The following is a 16,594-nucleotide window of genomic DNA, read 5'->3' as shown; positions in this document are numbered from 1 at the left end:
TACAGCAATAAAATATGAATTTTCCTGTGGAATCGTAAAAAGAGTAAGCTCCTACTCTCAAATGAAATTCCTTTTAATCTTATGTGGAGGGTCATTATTCGCACCTTCAAAACCTACCACTCAGTCTTCATAACCAAGCAAGCATTATTCTGGTGCTAAGAAGACTGATCAATCCATGTCATGATGGATTAAAATGTTATAGCAAAGAACACCCTTTATTTTGAATTTTCCAATCAAAATAAATGCCTGGCTTATTTATGGAAACTCTCAGTACTTCTCTAAGCTTGAACAGGCTTACCCAGTTGCTTAGAAAAATACAACTTTCTAAGAAAGACAATAAAGACTTCTCTCATTAATCTTATAAACAAGAATGCATACCAGGGAAAGCAAGGGCATTGTATTAGGCATCTAACTTCTTGGGAGTACATATCCCAACAACAACCAGGAAACACACTGAACCCTGGGGAAAGAGCATGAAAGAGGAGTCGGGTGTTGCAACAACTCAAACACGACTGATAGAGATAACGCATTACTATCTCAATCACTCCCAGAACAACAAATGTTTTATATTATACCAAACACTTTGGACCCAAGGAATCTCACATATGTTGGGTTCATAATGATACTGGCTCTCTTCTGTATATGTTTTGTTTCTGCTACAATCTATTAACTATCTGTCATCTACTTTAAAAAAAACAAATATTGTATTACATTTTCAGATATACAACAGGGCAGACAAATAGGGTCCAGTGTGTTAGAGACAATGTAGAAAGACCATGCACAGCAATAGCAGTTACACATCTTGTGGTTACCTCAGTAGTGCGAATAAGAATTACAAAGACATCAATAGTATGCACCTCCCGCCCATCCACCACAAATCGCACATTTATGCATAGTGAATGAGTACCACAACAGTCATCAGTACAAGCACAGCAGATGCCAGGGCCCATTTCCCACACACAAACAAATGCGAGGGTCCCATATGTCCCAAGGCCGGGACAAGAATGGGATCATTTCGGCATAAGTATATGCTTGTTCCTGCCAAAGTATCATCTCCCCAATCCACTCATTGAATTTGGGCGCTCGGCCCCTACCCCACCTACAAGCTACCCGCCGTCTGGCAAGCAGTATACTAAATGTGACAAATTTGCGTTGTGCCGCTGGAATCGCCTCCGCAAACCCAAGAAGAACCAGGAGCGGGGACCGTGAGATTTCCAAGAGCGTCATCCGTTCCAATAACGTAAACACCTGTTGCCAGTATGTATAAACTGCGCCGCATTCCCATGCAAGGTGGAGAAAATCAGCATTCTCTGCCTTGCACCTGTCACATCCGGTTGTGTCACGATGACCGTACCGGTGTAACCGGACCAGGGTATAATAGAGACGATGTAGGAACTTTTAGTGGGTGATGCGTAATCCACTGCTAGAGGAGACCAACTCAGTCTGTTTACAGCAATATTTCCACTGCTGAACAGTAATGTCATGCCCAAAACAGTAATGTCAAGCCCATGTTGGGCGCTCCATTTGGCCCGTGCAGCACAGGGGGAGTATATCATTTCAGTGTAGGGGCTATGGTACAGTATAGATACCAAATGGGAAGCAGTGGTGGTTCGTAACAGATGATGCAGTGCATCGACCATAGGGGGTTCTAAAGGGTACGAGGGCATATGTTCCTTGATACCCTGTCTCAGATCGACATACATGAAAATATCCATAGGGGACGGCGGAGCTCCTTGAAATAACTGTGGCATAGTACAAAACTTGCAGTTTAAATAGAGATCTCCCCAGCAAGTTATGTTGAACTTAACTTTAGTCCTAGTAAAAACTTCCTCCTGGATGACTGGCAAAGTCGGGTGATATGTAAGTGGAAGCAGCCGGGAAAAGAGCATGGGGGCCTGGAGAAGGCAAGCAAGGTGTTACCATGCTCCGACTGTACAGTCCACTGAGGTCGGACCCATCATGCATGGCTTGGTGCAGACAGTATAGCCCCGTACAATGGGATAGGGTCGGCCAGCCAATGCTCAGTTGCGACTTGTGGCTTATATCTGGGAGGGTGAAACCAATAATGGGCAAAGTGTGCCTGGGCACACCAATAGTACAATTCAAAATTGGGGACATGGAAACTTCCCTGAGAGTAGGGACGTACAAGTGTGTCCCATTGCAGCCAAGGCTGCTTACCGCCCCAATCCAGTCTTAATAGCTCGAGCAGAGCATAGAAAAGAAGTGTCTGCCTGGGTAAACCGGGAAGGGAAGGAGAACCATTTTGATAAGGGAGATGCGCCCCGCAATGGTGAGGGGCTCGCTGGCTCCTCTGATAAATAATTATAATACAGCCCACTTTGCTGACATCAACTTAGCTGCTTCAGAATTTTCTAAAGCTATTAGTACAGCAGTTGATATGTTGGCTACTCTCTCCTCCTGCTACTCTGCAAGAAAGAAACCTTCCTCACCTTGGTTCTCGGAAACTCTCAGGCTCATGAGACAAAAATGTAGGAAGCAAGAAAGGCTCTGGCGGACGAGCTGCAATCTTGATGAGAGGGAAAAACATAAACAGCTCCTCAAGGACTACAAGCTTGAGATTATCAGGGCCAAGTAAGAGCATTTTGCTAATCTTACAATGGCTCTTTCCTCCCCCAGGGATCTTTTTTAAAATAGTGGACTCGCTCTGTACTTTACAGACGCAGGACCCTGTAGTTAGTACTCAGGAATTTTACGATCAGATCGCAGGATTCTTTCATTCTAAGATCGCGGACATATATAGGGATCTTGAATCTCAAAGAGCCGTTACCCCTCCTCCCCCTGTCCCTTCCTTTTCTGTGACGGAGGAGATTTCTTCCAACACTCCAAAAACTTTATCAGAGTTCCCGCCGTTGTCTCATCAGGAACTCGACCTGCTCTTAAATAAGACAAGGTCTGGATCACTTCTGGACCCCTGCCCCCTCAAAGTTCTGAAGGAGTGCAGAGACCCCCTCCTTCCCCCCCTGCTGGATATCATGAATAGGGCCTTGAGAGAGGGCATTTTTCCATCTCAATGGAAGAGTGCGGTGGTTAAGCCTCTTTTAAAAAAGCCTACTCTAGACCCCGAGGTGTTCAAGAACTACCGCCCTATTTCCTTGCTTCCTGCGCCGGCAAAGATGCTGGAGACGTATCTGAACCAACATCTGGCGGTGTTTCTCGACTCCTCGGGTCTCCTAGACCAATCCCAGCATGGCTTTAGGAGGCACCATAGCACTGAGTCAGCCCTCACGGTCGTACTGAATAACATTCCTGGTCCTTTTGGACCTCACAGCAGCCTTTGATACCCTGTCTCCCTCGGTTTTAACATCCCGGCTGAGGGAGATAGTGGTGGAAGGGGCGGCTCGGAGTCTGCTGTCCTCCTTCTTAGACCAGAGGGTTCAGAGGGTCAAGCTGGGAGAGTTCCTATCTCCATCCCTCCCTGTGCAATGTGGCGTCCCACAGGGGTCGGCACTAAGTCCGACCCTGTTCAACATCTACGTGACGCCGCTTGCCAGGCTAATTAGATCTTATGGGATGGAGGTAGTCTCCTACGCGGACGACACACAGATCTTGGTGTCCCTCTCCCACCCTGGGGACCCGTCCCCGGTCAACTTTAGGAACTGCATGCAGGCAGTGTCCCAGTGGATGATCTACAATTCGCTAAAGTTGAACGGGGAAAAGACTGAGATCTTGGTGTTTGGCCCCAACACTAACATCTGGTCACCTGAATGGTGGCCGCTTGAGTTGGGGTCCTGTCCCACTCCCTCGGGATCAGCACGGAACCTAGGGGTAATGATCGAACCTTCTCTTTCTATGACCCTGCAGGTTAATAGAACTGTTGCCACCTGTTGGGGAATCATTAAAATTCTCCGTAAAATAAAACATTATCTGTCCCTCCAGGCGCGGAAGCAGGTGGTAGTAGCACTTGTCGCTTCGCGTCTTGATTATTGTAACGCCCTTTACATTGGCATGAATAAGAGTTTAATCCAACGTCTTCAGACTGCTCAAAATGCGGCAGCCAAATTTGTTCTTGACGCCCCCAGATTGGCGTCTTCGACGGCAGCCAGGAAAACCTTACACTGGCTTCCGATCGAGGCTAGGATTACTTTTAAGGCGCTCTGCCTAACCCACAGTGCCCTCTCTGGGAAGGGTGCGGGTGGGGTCAGGAAACTATTGCTGCCTTATGTTTCAAGTAGGTCGCTACGTTCCTCCTCTAAGAACCTGTTAGTGGTCCCTCGTTTTAGAAGGAGTCGATGGGGCGGGATGGCTTTTTCTTCTATTACCCTTAAGTTATGGAATTCTCTTACTTGTGAAATTAAATCGCTGGCTTCTGTTCCCGCCTTTCACAAAGCATTAAAAACTTGGTTGTTCGCTAAGGCGTACCCGTAGATACCTTTTATTCTGCTTATATATTTTCTGTTAGGCGCCTTGACGCCTTCGGGCAAAGTCGCGCATTATAAGAATCTCCTCATTTAATTTCATTTCATTTCATTTCAGGGGGAGGGCGATCCACCGTGTGATGTTGCTAGTTATATGGTCTAATGTGCATCCATAATTATTCTCAGTAGTTCTTCGCAGTCAGTAGCAACACATACCCACAAGTATTTCACTTCGTCCGTTCACCACTATAGGGGAATGTCCGTGGGCAATGGTGTTACTGCTTGAGTGAGTGGGAAATGTTGAGACTTAGCCCAAATGATGTGTATGCCCGATAGCCCGCCGAATCTAACAAATTCCTGAAGGCGCAGGTTGAGGTTCCGAAGCGGGTCCTTAACATACAAGGTGACGTTGTCCGAATAGACAGAAACTAGTATGGGATGAAGGAAGCAATAAAGGGCCTTTTCCTGATGGTGCTGTCTAAGTTTCGCCGCTACGGGCTCTAATGCAAGGGTAAGTAGTAGAGGGGACAGCCTTGGCGGGTGCCCGAGTCAGTTGAATAACAGAGGATGTGTGCCCATTAATCATCACCCTCGCTGTTGGAGAGACATAAAGGAGGCGTGTCCATGCATAAAAACCCAACAGGAGTCCCATGAATTGTAGTATAGTAAAAAGGGACGCGCTGCCTGTGGTGCTTGTGCTGGCCACTGGACCCTCGTGAATAAACTACACTACCCAGAACCACATCGGGAGCAGGCTTAGCGCGTCATCAAGAGTGCCCGGAGGTGCTCAAAAAAACCGTAACCGCGTGGGATGTGCTGCCTGTGGTGCTTGTGCTGGCTACTGGATCCTCGTGAATAAAAGTTAGCTGCTGTCTGAGGGAAGCCCCAGCCAAGGGGAGAGACTGTTGCTATCTTCGCCGCCGTGCCGCTGTGCCATTGTTTTCTGTTGTAAATACCGGCCCGGGACTACACTACCCTGAACCACATCGGGAGCAGGCTTAGCGCGTCATCAAGAGCGCCCGGTGGCGCTCAAAAACACCGGAGCCCTCCCACGGCGCGGTACGCGCGCGGGCGTGCCCAGGCAAAGCCCGGGCCAAGGGCGGGCTCGTCCGGCGCCCATCTGCGACAGGAAGAGACAGGGCTTTGCTACCCCCTTAACACTTCGTACCTGACTCAGAAGGACATAAGGTACTGTTTGTGGGTCAAAAACTGGATATTAGGAAAACGGCATGACAAATTGTTGCGTTGGTGTTTAGAAAGGGTATTAAATTGTAGTAGACCTGTTGTGGTGTTAAGGGGAGTGTAACATGGGGAAAAGGAAAACCATGGAGGGAGGGGTGGCAACCATTTCTACGAAAAAAGAAAAAAAGGCAAAACAGGACGCGCACGGAGCAACCAACTGTGTGCTCACTAGAATCGAAGCCATTGTCGAGGGGTGTGAAGAAGTTCTAGCGGGGAATACCGGCAGTAATATGGTGGTTAGTAATGATCCGATTGTCGAGTCCTTGATCCAGGCTCGGAAAAAGGCTATCCCTGCTATGTTCAATAAAAACTACTAACCTTCCTGTCTGCGAGGTCCATAGTTCAGCAGAAGGGCCAGCTGAGGTAATTCCCTTGAAGGAAACCCCCAACAAAGATGTAGTGGGTCCCAATAATTTAGTTCCCTTGGGAGACAGTACAGTGGGTAGCATTGCATGTTCAAATACATTTGCGGTGCTAGAAAGATTATCAGGGGATATAGTAGATGATCTATTATGTGTAAACCGGATCATAGAGTCCCCAAATGACGCTCCCCGAATCTGTCCTAGTTGCAATAATAATAACGCGTTGATATTGCAACGAGTGGAAATGGTTGGAAGGGAGGTAGTTATGGTAAAAGAGATGATGTTAGAATTAATCAGGAAAATTGATCTGACTAGGAGCACAAACACAAATCCTTTACCTCTACCAACTAATCATGTAAAGCACCTAAGGTGCAGTCAGTGCCTACTTTAGTGAAAGGGATAGGGGGAACAAGGTTGGCTGGCAACATGTTGCAGGGTCCCGCCCATTGCCCGCCTCAACAGACTCAAATAGATCGAATGTAGGCATCATGACGAGAAGCAAGGGCGTTGGAGCTAAGCATCAGGGTCCATCCCTTACCAATCCAGCCCACCAAAGCCCACCCACTTGGATTCTCAAGCAATCAGGATTAAGTAAAAACAGCTTCCCTGTAAGAAACCCAGCCACAATAGTCTATATGACCAAGGTTCCCAAACAAAGTAGTAATTCTGCCCATGAAAGTTGTGAGGCCATCCATAACAAAGCAATACACTGGCTACCGTATGTGAGGGGCTGTAGGTCGATCATTAGAGAGGATATGGTAAGGGTAAAAAGGGTTTCCTTATTCAGCTCCCGGACAGATTGTATTGAGCTACAGCTATCCAATGCTGAATTGGCGGAGAATTTAGTGGACTTGGAATACTGCACCTCACCCCCCAAGCAATCAGATATCCAAACAGGCATCTGCCTCTCTGGTCTACAGACAGGGAGCAGAATGAATCAGACCTCAATACTGTTGATTAACTGGATGGAACCCACCATCGGCCCCATTTACGAGAAATACAAGAGGGGGCAGAAGGAGGGAGTCCACCAAGAGCAGATAGTGCAGAGTTAAGTCCCCATAGGGGGGATGGGAAGGGTGGGAGCAAGCGTGATACTGTAGTTGCTCCAGTAGTTAACCCGAGGGTGATACAACTACTCTCATGGAATATAGCAGGACTACAAAAAAAACTAGCCATACCTGAATGGAATGACTTCATTGACAAGTTTGACGTCTGCTTGTTTCAGGAGACCTGGAGAATGCTCCCTAAATTCAAATCTGGGTACTCTACCTTTTACACCCCGCAACAAGCTCTGGGAAAGGTCGTCCAGCCGGGGGCCTCCATATTTGGATTAAGATTGCACTGAATTGGGCCATTACTACACATAACTCTTCGACAGAAGATATTTTACATCTTACTATTAAAGGTCATCAAAAGGGCAACAAGGTAGACCTATATAACGTTTATGCGAGAGGGTCCGCAGGGGCCCAAATGTCCACCACAATAGCATCCCTAGAGATAGAAATAGCTAATAGCCCTCTACGCTCCAAAATTATTGTAGCAGGAGACCTTAACTGTACCTTCGAACCCCTAAGTGGGGAAGATTTCCTAGGAATCTCGGAGGAAGAAATTAAATGGTCTATACCTATTCTGACGTTGGCACCTATTACAAAATGGTCCACAATGGCAATTCAGATCAATGCCGTAACTCTGGAACACAACTTGAGAGCTGTAAATGGTAGGACAGGTTCCGATCCAGATAGGGACAATACTTTTAATAGGCTTAATGGCCAGTCTCGTATAGATTATATTCTGTTGGACACCCGTCTCTGGGGAGACTTACTTGATATGGAGGTAATACCGTCCCAGGACAGTGACCATAACCCCTTGTGCATGAAACTAAGGTGGAGAATGATTAATGGAAATATAATTAAGGCCCCGTTAAAGCAAACCAAGGAGGTCGTGCCCTCGAATTGTAACCGGCGGATGAAATGGAACAGGGTTAAATGTCAGGAAGAAAAATTAAACAAGATCAGTGAGCACATAGCACTGAAGATTGTTGAGTTGGAACAATTCGAGGGAGCTACAGAAAACCTTCAAGGCCATTCCCTCGCCAACTTTTAAAATAACATAATTAAGAGATTGGGCCGGTGTTTTATTATTCAGGGCAAAGGTACACAGGAACAGCCCTTAGTAAAATCAAGTAACCCTTGGTACACGGACCAATGTAGGGGATAGACGAAGGCGCTCACCATAGCTCTGCTTAAAAAAGACCCTTCACTAGTAAGAGAGGCCAGAAAGGATTACGCTAGATCAATAGCGCTAGCAAAACGCGTTTGGGAGGAACAACACTGGCAGGACCTTAAATCTGCATCCCAGAGTAAGGATTCCACCTCATTCTGGGATTTAATTAATAAAGCCAAGAGAGGGGGAGCTGAGACCATTACTAACCATGTATCTGAACAACAATGGTATTCACATTTTTATGATCTATATTGTGGACCAGATGAGCCTTGCCCTCCTTCTTTTGTACCTACCAATGATGGTCTAGAATTGCAGGTTCCTGAAGAACCCTTTTCCACCACTGAGGTACAAATGGCTATTAAGAAGTTAGCCCCGGGAAAGGCGTCAGGCCCCGATGGGCTTCCTGGGAACCTGCTTCTACATTACCTTGCGATCTGGGCAAACTTCATCTCCCTAATAATGAATCTGATTGCTGGGGGTCACCCAGTTCCGGATTCGTGGAAGGTAGCTGAGGTTGTAACAGGGTATAAAAAAGGTGCGAGAGAGGACCCTGCCAACTACAGGCCGATCAGTCTAATTGACGTGATCCAGAAGGTGGTTGGCAGGGTATCATCTCTAGGGTAGGGTCGTGGATAGAAGAAGAGAACATTCTTTCCCACTTCCAAGCGGGTTTTAGGCAGAAGGTGGTTATGATGGACCAGGTATTCAGATTTTTTGCTGTATACTTGAAGACCGTGATCATCGGGAAAGGCAGCCTTCATTTGGCCTTTATAGATCTTAAGACGGCCTTCGATCTGGTGCCGCGACCTAAATTAGGGCAGGTGTTGCAAGACCTGGGCCTCCTCATTGCCGTTCTTGAATTTATTAAAAAATTGCATGAGGGAAATTATGCAGAGATCAGATGGGGGGACCTGGGGCAGATGAAAGAGAGGGTGGCTGTGAGCAGGGGGGTCCGCCAGGGCTGTGTGATGGCCCCAACTTTGTTCTCTCTCTTTGTTAATGGGGTGGTAGACCATTTGAGGGAGGACCCAGCCGATGCCCCAGTCCTGGGGGGGGAGAAAATACCCACCCTGCTCTTTGCCGATGACACCCTCCTGATATCTAAATCCCCGACAGGCCTTCAAAAGCTGTTGGATCGATTTAGCTCATTCTGTGACGAAAGAGGCCTTACCATTAATACCACCAATACGAAGCTAATGGCCATGTCACCCTCAAAGAGATTTAAGAATAACGTCTCCCTCAATGGTACTCCATTGGAGTTGGTAGACTCATTTGACTATTTGGGGGTAAGGGTTAATAGCCGGATGAATTGGAAAACCCATATGGCCAAAATGCTTCTTAACCACAAGCGAGTATCAGGAGCTATTTTAAGAGAACATCGAGAGTCAATGAGCAAGCCAATAGCCCCTGCCCTTGTGGGCTATAGGTGCCAGAAGGGTCCGCTAGAGGCACTAGGGAGGTGGACGGTAGCGGAATTGGTAGAAGCAGCGATGAGCCAGCAGTAAAAAGAAGCAGGAGCCGTCAGGAGGCTGCTGATTTCCCCAATGCCAGAAAATTACAGTTGCCGACAAGGATGTAAGGCGTATATAGCTGGATGTAGTTGGCTTGAGGATTGGCAGCCAGAAGACATAAATGAGAATCCACTATAAGGCAATATTGACAAGTGTAGTATAAAGCCAGGACTCCTCAAATCGAGGCCTCTTTATCCTGCACCTACTGTAATTGGAGAGGGAAGCTCACAGAACAGGTGCGCAGTAAGTTCTGCACAGCGTGGTACAGAGCGTAGTCTCTGCAGTCCAATAAGGCCAGGTAGAAGTGAGTGTACGACACGGCTGGTTCAGCAGGGGGTGCCGCGCGCGTGGAAGTGGTGCGTGGATAGAGCTGCAGCGATATTTAACCACGTGTCAGTCCTCCTTCACCGCAAACAGGTGAGATGTAGCCCATTGACATATGACAGGCTGGTGGGGAGCCAAGCAGTCTATTGGCCAATAATTAGAACCTTTAACTTGAGTTCACCTCCAACCTGTGGCCCAATGGCGGGATTCAGCACAACAGGGTGAGCCCGGATGGTAGGGCTCGCACCAGCAGCGATGTACAATCCAGCAATTACTGACGCGTAGCAGCTCGTATCAAGACAATCAGCACCCGGCAACTGCCGCTGCAGGTACGTTGATGGGGGAGCAAGCAGTTAAGGGACCAGCGCAACATTGTCAAGGCGGCCCAGCACCACGTGTACACCCTGGGGCTTGCGTGGTCGAAAGGCTGTGTGAGGCACCTGACTCGCCACCACTCGCGTCCCGCTCTCCCCAGAGATCAGCGAGAGGACCACTCACCGGTATCCAAGTGCTATGAGCTTCCCCTACCGGAGGTATTGAAAAGGTGGCAAAGCAACAGCGCTGGATAGCGGTTGGGTGCACAGCAAGTATTCTTCAGCAAAATTCAAGGCGAGGATATCAGCTTCAACACCACGCAGCCCAGTGGTTTCAATACAGTCTGGGGATATTTATTTTTCCCCCCAATGTACGGCCCTCCCTGCGACTCAAGGAACGGGTCTCCCTGCTTTGGGTGGGAGCATCGGACTTCAGGCGGGGTTTGAGGGAGATTAGGAGAGATCCAGCAGCTCCAAGATAATGGCGCTCCCTTGAGGTCTCTGGCAAGTGGGGGGGGAAGGGCCCAATGCAGCGCAGTGAGAGAAGAGCAGGGCTGCAGAGTAGTATGTGTCAAACAGTCTCTTCCATCGCCGCCTGCTGTGGTAAAGGTGAGTTGACACAATGGGGAGCATGTCTTCAAATTGGTAGCGCAGTGCACCGGTGGAGATTAGGATGAAGCCAATGTCGAACGAAGTCGCAATGGCGCGGGTAGGGCACCATGCTCACGACTTTGCAACAATTATGGCGGGCCACGTACCCTGCACACATCTTACCGCCTCTTGCGGGACTGTACGGTAGCCCGTCACCATTGAGGATGGCCCAGTGATTTGTTGACGCTGCAGGCGGGCAGTCGGGAGCCTTTAAGCGGAATCGGACAGCCCCCGCCCATCAGATGAAAGGGCCCAACGGCAAGTGGGAACCCCAGGCTTTCGTAGAGATAGCAGCCGCTCAGTGCTCCCGGATCATAACCTCGCCAGCCCACACAATGCGAGGTTCAGTGGAGAAGGCACCTGCCGAGGGCATAGGAACTACAAACTTGTACCGGAGGAAGAGAGTAACAAGTAAAACAAGCGGCAGGCTTTAGAGAGAGGATTAGTGAGGGAGATAAAGGATTATTGAAGGATAATGCCGCCAAGCTATCAGAGCCTCACCCGTGTGCGGCCATCATGGTCATGGGCCACCTAGCGCCCCCATCTATTAACTATCAGGAAAAAAAATAGGTAACACCATTAAAAACATGTTTCACTTTTCAGAAACTCCTTTGTGAATAAATGTCACAACAAGGTTTATAATAAACTCTCCAGCTATATTATTACAGACTTAATGCAGTTACTGGAAAAAACATACTCTGGCAGACAAAAATGTACTGCAACCAGATACTGGGTTTTAAAAACAAAGGAACCCAATAGTCGTCAGGGACGTTAGGTAGACATTACATCATAGAATAGTGGCACCCAGGCATATGTAATGTAACAATGTAATGTAACAAAACCATGAATTTTATAAATACTAAAAACAATAAATAAGACAGTTTCAAACAGTAAGCACAGCGATAAATGATGGTGCAGTGTATGGGAGTGTAAAACGCACTCTGCGCGCTCTGCAGGGTGACACACACAAGTGACAATAGTGATCAGAGTGCGTATCCAAAATTAAGAACAAGGCCGTTTCCTGCGGCAGGGGCCGTAGACTAATCTCTCTGCTATACACGGCTATGAAACAGGACTCCACCCCACGGATGCCGCCGTCCTGGGCGGCATGGGAGGTGGATCTTGGTGCTGTGCTGGGACCGGGACAGCGGAAACTAATAGGGTCCTTCACGCGCAAGGTATAGTGCAATGCAGGGTTCACATTGATCCACTTTAATTTCCTACACCGCACCTACCTGACACCGGTCTTGTTGAAGCACGTCTCTGGGGACAGCTGCCCCAGATCTAGTGCAGGGCGAGCGGGCTTCTTACACTTAGCCTGGGACTGCCCTTTGATCAGGAGTTTCTGGGCGGGGGTGGTAGATCGTATTGTCACCACTACAGGCCTTCACATAGCAATGAATCCCTTGCATTGTTTACTGGCGTTATTCCCAAGCCCAAGAAAAAGAAACTCTCCTATAAACTCTTACAATTGATGTTGGTGCTTGCCAGGCGCAGGGTGGCGATCACTTGAATGGGACAGAGGGCTCCGGAGGTGTCCACCTGGCTTACAGATGTGAGAGAGTGGTCCCTGGCCGAGGAAACCCATATGCAACTTACTCGGAGGGATGAGAAACTGCAGGACGATTTACTTGCCTGGAAAATCATGTGTGCCTCCGGCTGGCGGAGAGGGGGCGGTCTTCCCAGAGCGAGTCTGACGGGGCAAGTGACGAATTGTTCTCGCCAGTGGGGTCGGGATCTGGTGGGGAGGGAGGGAGGGAACCACTAGGGTTTATCTACCACTGGGAGTTGTGCTGTGCTTGGATGCTACCTCACGATGTTATGTATGTGCCTGCTAATCTGTTATTCCTCATGTGTCCGTACCTCTCTAGATGATGCCTATGTCCCTAAGTGCCATAATGAGGTTGTCGAACTGTGTACATGTGTTGTGCCGATGCCAATTGTTTTTTTTTTTTGTATATGTAATATAAACTGGAAAAACAACGTTTTTTTTTTTTTAAAAGAACACGGCCGTTAATTCATTATAATCGATGTGGCAAAAGTCATGGTTAGCATTGACGTTTCAATCCAGGGATCATCATCAGTGCTTTAGTCTTAAAAGTGAGCCAGAAATAATTAATTCTGACAGTCCCAACTAAAGGGATTTGGGTAGGGAACATGAAATTTTAACCCACCCCGGGCAGTGTTGCAATGGCCAAACAGAGAGAATGAATCTTCCAGAAGCACGACCCACGAGGATGCGGTGAGTGAGGCTCTTAGAAGGGCGCAGGCAGCAGGATGAGCGGTTTCACTTCCTGCAGCCACTTAAAACAAGAATGTCACATCTTATGACAGACAAACTGTACTTGTCCTTATCAGACCTTCTTAATTATTCTTTGTATTTATGTTAGTGCCTCAGTGTGCTATTTACAAAAAAAGATTAACTTTTACTACAGGCAGTGATACAAAAAAAAAAATGATACTTAAAAGAGGTTTTCCAAATCATAAAATACAACGGACATTGGTTCATATGTTGCATAACTTCAATAGCCATCAAACATTGGCAAGATGTATTACATCAGTTTGCTGTTTCGCTCATTGAATCCCAAAATTCGAATGAAAATTTGTTTCAGCCCAAAAGTGTTCTTGTTAATCGGCTCCTTTGATCCCTGTGGGTATTACAGTTCTCATGTTGCATTTTTTTTTTTTTACAAGACAATTTTCAGAAGGGGCTTATATAAATGTCATCTGCACAAAGGTTATGGTGACTTCTGTCCTCTTTTCATAACCTACATGAATCTTGATCTATCCAATCAGACCAACGGAAGGCATAGAGAAACCAGCAGCTCATTTGGTGATAAACAAAATAAGATGGTAAGGCATCTCATTTCATCTCGATTAGCCTAACTGCAGTGGTTGCTAATACCAAATAGAATTCTATGGACTTCACAGCTAAGGAAAGGACCACTGTCATTCATGATAATAGTCGGCATTATAACTTCACCTGCCAAATCACACCTATCTCACAGAACTACTTACTGGTCTCAACTTTCTAATTAAGCTGAATGGACATACAGGCCATTCCTGTAATTACCATTTAACTTTTGAATTGTTTTCCCATCGAGCTTTGTCAGAGAGAATCTTTTATGTAACAGTGACTTTTAAAATGTGAGTCCAAGTTTAAAATATCTCTTCTGTCCAAGTTCATGACCATCTTAAGGACATTTGAAGAATGATTGCCCTTATTCAAACTCCTATGAATAACATTTAATGTATGTCCTGCAATTAAGCACTTGTCACTTCTTTAACTTGGCCAAGATAAAGGTCATGTTAATGTGAAAGAGGACCATGGTGGGAAGGCAAGGGCAGGCTAGGTGCGGGACATACAGACGTAGCATTTATGATTGCTGGAGTCATTTACTACCAGATGCTTTCCATTTTCCGGTCCAAAATTCGTAATTACTACTCAAGGTCCGTTTTCCGCTTTAGTGGCCAATGGTACAATATGCAAACATCCTCATTGATTATTTTGGCCATCCACAATTCTGCACATCAAGAAGAACATTTTCTAACACTGTTTCTACGATCCCCTTTCCAGCTCCTTCAACATTTTTCTAGTACCTTCAAGAGACATTTTTAGTAAATATGATAATGTTTAGCAAAACAAAGTTGTATTCAGTATATTACGATTGTTATAGTATAGGAGCAATCATGCATCAGTCCTAATTATTGTTACATTCTTATAACAAACATACTGAAGCAGCCAGAAAGCTGAATCATACTAACATTCCCTTTCATTTGTTTGAACAATCAAAAAGTATAATAATCAATAGTATATAGGATTATTTTCAAGAACCCTACTTTACCTCTATTCAAAGAAAGAGTAAGCGGAGGCTCTTTTTTAAGAAGTAGAAATAACCGTTCACCAGATTTAATCCTCTTCAGTTTGCTCACATCAGGCTCAGCAGTGAAGAAAACCTTTCCCAAAATGCTCTCCACCTGTGTACAACCACATAACAATTTAGTACATTTCCAGAAGCAAAATATAAGTTAATGAGAACAGATATACTCAGAGAAACGGGAACCAAATTCAAAAATATCCCTCACAACTAAATTATGCCTGGATGGGTTCTATCTATCCAACTGGCATAATCTCTGGGTTGGTCAGGAACTAGAACAGCAAGAGCTTCTGGAAAGCTTAGCAAATGCATTGCTTGAATAATGCATTTAAAAAAAACATTTTACAGTAAACCTAAATCATCCAGCTGTCCTCACAAATCCACTTTTACTTCAAATCACTTTGGCTTCGAGTATGCCTAGAATATTTTATGCAGAAGAAAAGGTCATACAGCCCTATGAATGACCTATTTCAGCTACAAATTAAGTGTGGTTAGTGAAGAAAAACACTTACTACTAATCTGAAAAATGTTAGAATTACATGGATAATCTGGATATGACTGAGTTCTTGGAATGCTCTTTTGATAGGGTTGTGAGCACAAATTCACAGTATTCAGTTAATCTCAGCCAGAAGCCTGAGCTCAACATAATAACCATGTTTCCATACAAACAGAATACAGAGAAAGCTCCACAAACTTATGTAAAAGACCTGGAAGGCTGCTTAATAAAGCTAATAAAAAGTTCAAGACATCTTTCCTATGAACAGTACTTCGAAAAAAACAGAACAAGCCTTTAAAGCAATTTTTATGGAAAAGGGCCTGGATAAATAATTGATGGTTGTTTTTCTAGGTGCATCATTCTATAATAGGCACATTACTGTGATATGCAGTATGTGGTAAGACTAGAGATCAAGAATGTAGACTGCCTCTCACAATTGTCAGTAAAAGGGATTCTGAAACAGTTGGAAATGGAAGACAGAGTGAACAAGGCTTTCTGAAGAAGCAGCTGGCGAGTAGGTATCGATATTGTTTGTAGAGCGGGCACATTTTCAAGGGCATCTTGGAACTAGCGTCTTCTAGTTCATGACAATAAAAGACTTATAAGGCAACGAGAAAAGCCAAGATTTAACTTGCTTGCTGAAACAGGAAAGACTGGACGGGTTTTTAAGATGCTTAGGCAATTTGTTCCAGAGTTTACAAGTAGAAGAAACAAAGCTTCTACCGCCCCAGGATGCTTTTCTGACTTTTGGGGACTGTCACAATTTTGGATGCAGCTGACCGTAGAGCTCTCTTGGGTATATACTATTTGAAATTCTTCCTCTCCGGACCTGTGTTATGAGGGGATTTTTAAACCATGCAGAGTGCCTTAAATGCTACTCGGTACTTGACAGGAAGCCAGTGAAGCTCCACTAATGTGTGAGAGACAGTTTTTAATTTGGGTATTCTCTTAAGGAAACGAGCTGCTGAGTTCTGTAGTATTTGAAGTTTGTTCAGAGATCGATAATGAATGCCCAGAAAGACCGGAAATCAGCATCCTAGATGATGTGGGGTGATACCTTGAAACCCGCTCAAGGGTGCCCGTTTCCAGTCCGTGGAGGAACTAGCCTGGCAGTTCAGCAGGACTATTCCCATGAGGAGCAGGATCAAGACTGATTTGCATATGACTTGGTCCAAACTGGGGTATCATGGTGAGCAAAAGAACAATGGATTTAACCC

The 16,594-nt window shown here is 46.0% G+C and overlaps 1 protein-coding gene across 2 annotated transcripts in view; it reads right to left on the bottom strand.

Annotated features, from left to right (window-relative positions):
- The window catches only part of THUMPD2 (THUMP domain 2 tRNA and snRNA guanosine methyltransferase), a 268,497-nt gene that overhangs the window by 239,222 nt on the left and 12,681 nt on the right, over positions 1-16,594 (bottom strand). For both annotated transcript variants that reach the window (XM_086927226.1, XM_086927227.1), the window contains exon 2: positions 14,849-14,981. In XM_086927226.1, coding sequence (XP_086783352.1) covers positions 14,849-14,981 — 133 coding nt within the window. The remainder of the gene's footprint in view (positions 1-14,848; positions 14,982-16,594) is intronic.

Source organism: Lissotriton vulgaris, chromosome 6 (assembly GCF_964263255.1).
Source record: "Lissotriton vulgaris chromosome 6, aLisVul1.2, whole genome shotgun sequence".
In the NCBI taxonomy this organism is placed as follows: Eukaryota; Metazoa; Chordata; class Amphibia; order Caudata; family Salamandridae; genus Lissotriton; species Lissotriton vulgaris.
Note: the sequence above shows the minus strand (reverse complement) of the source record. Positions and strands in the feature narration are given on the sequence as shown.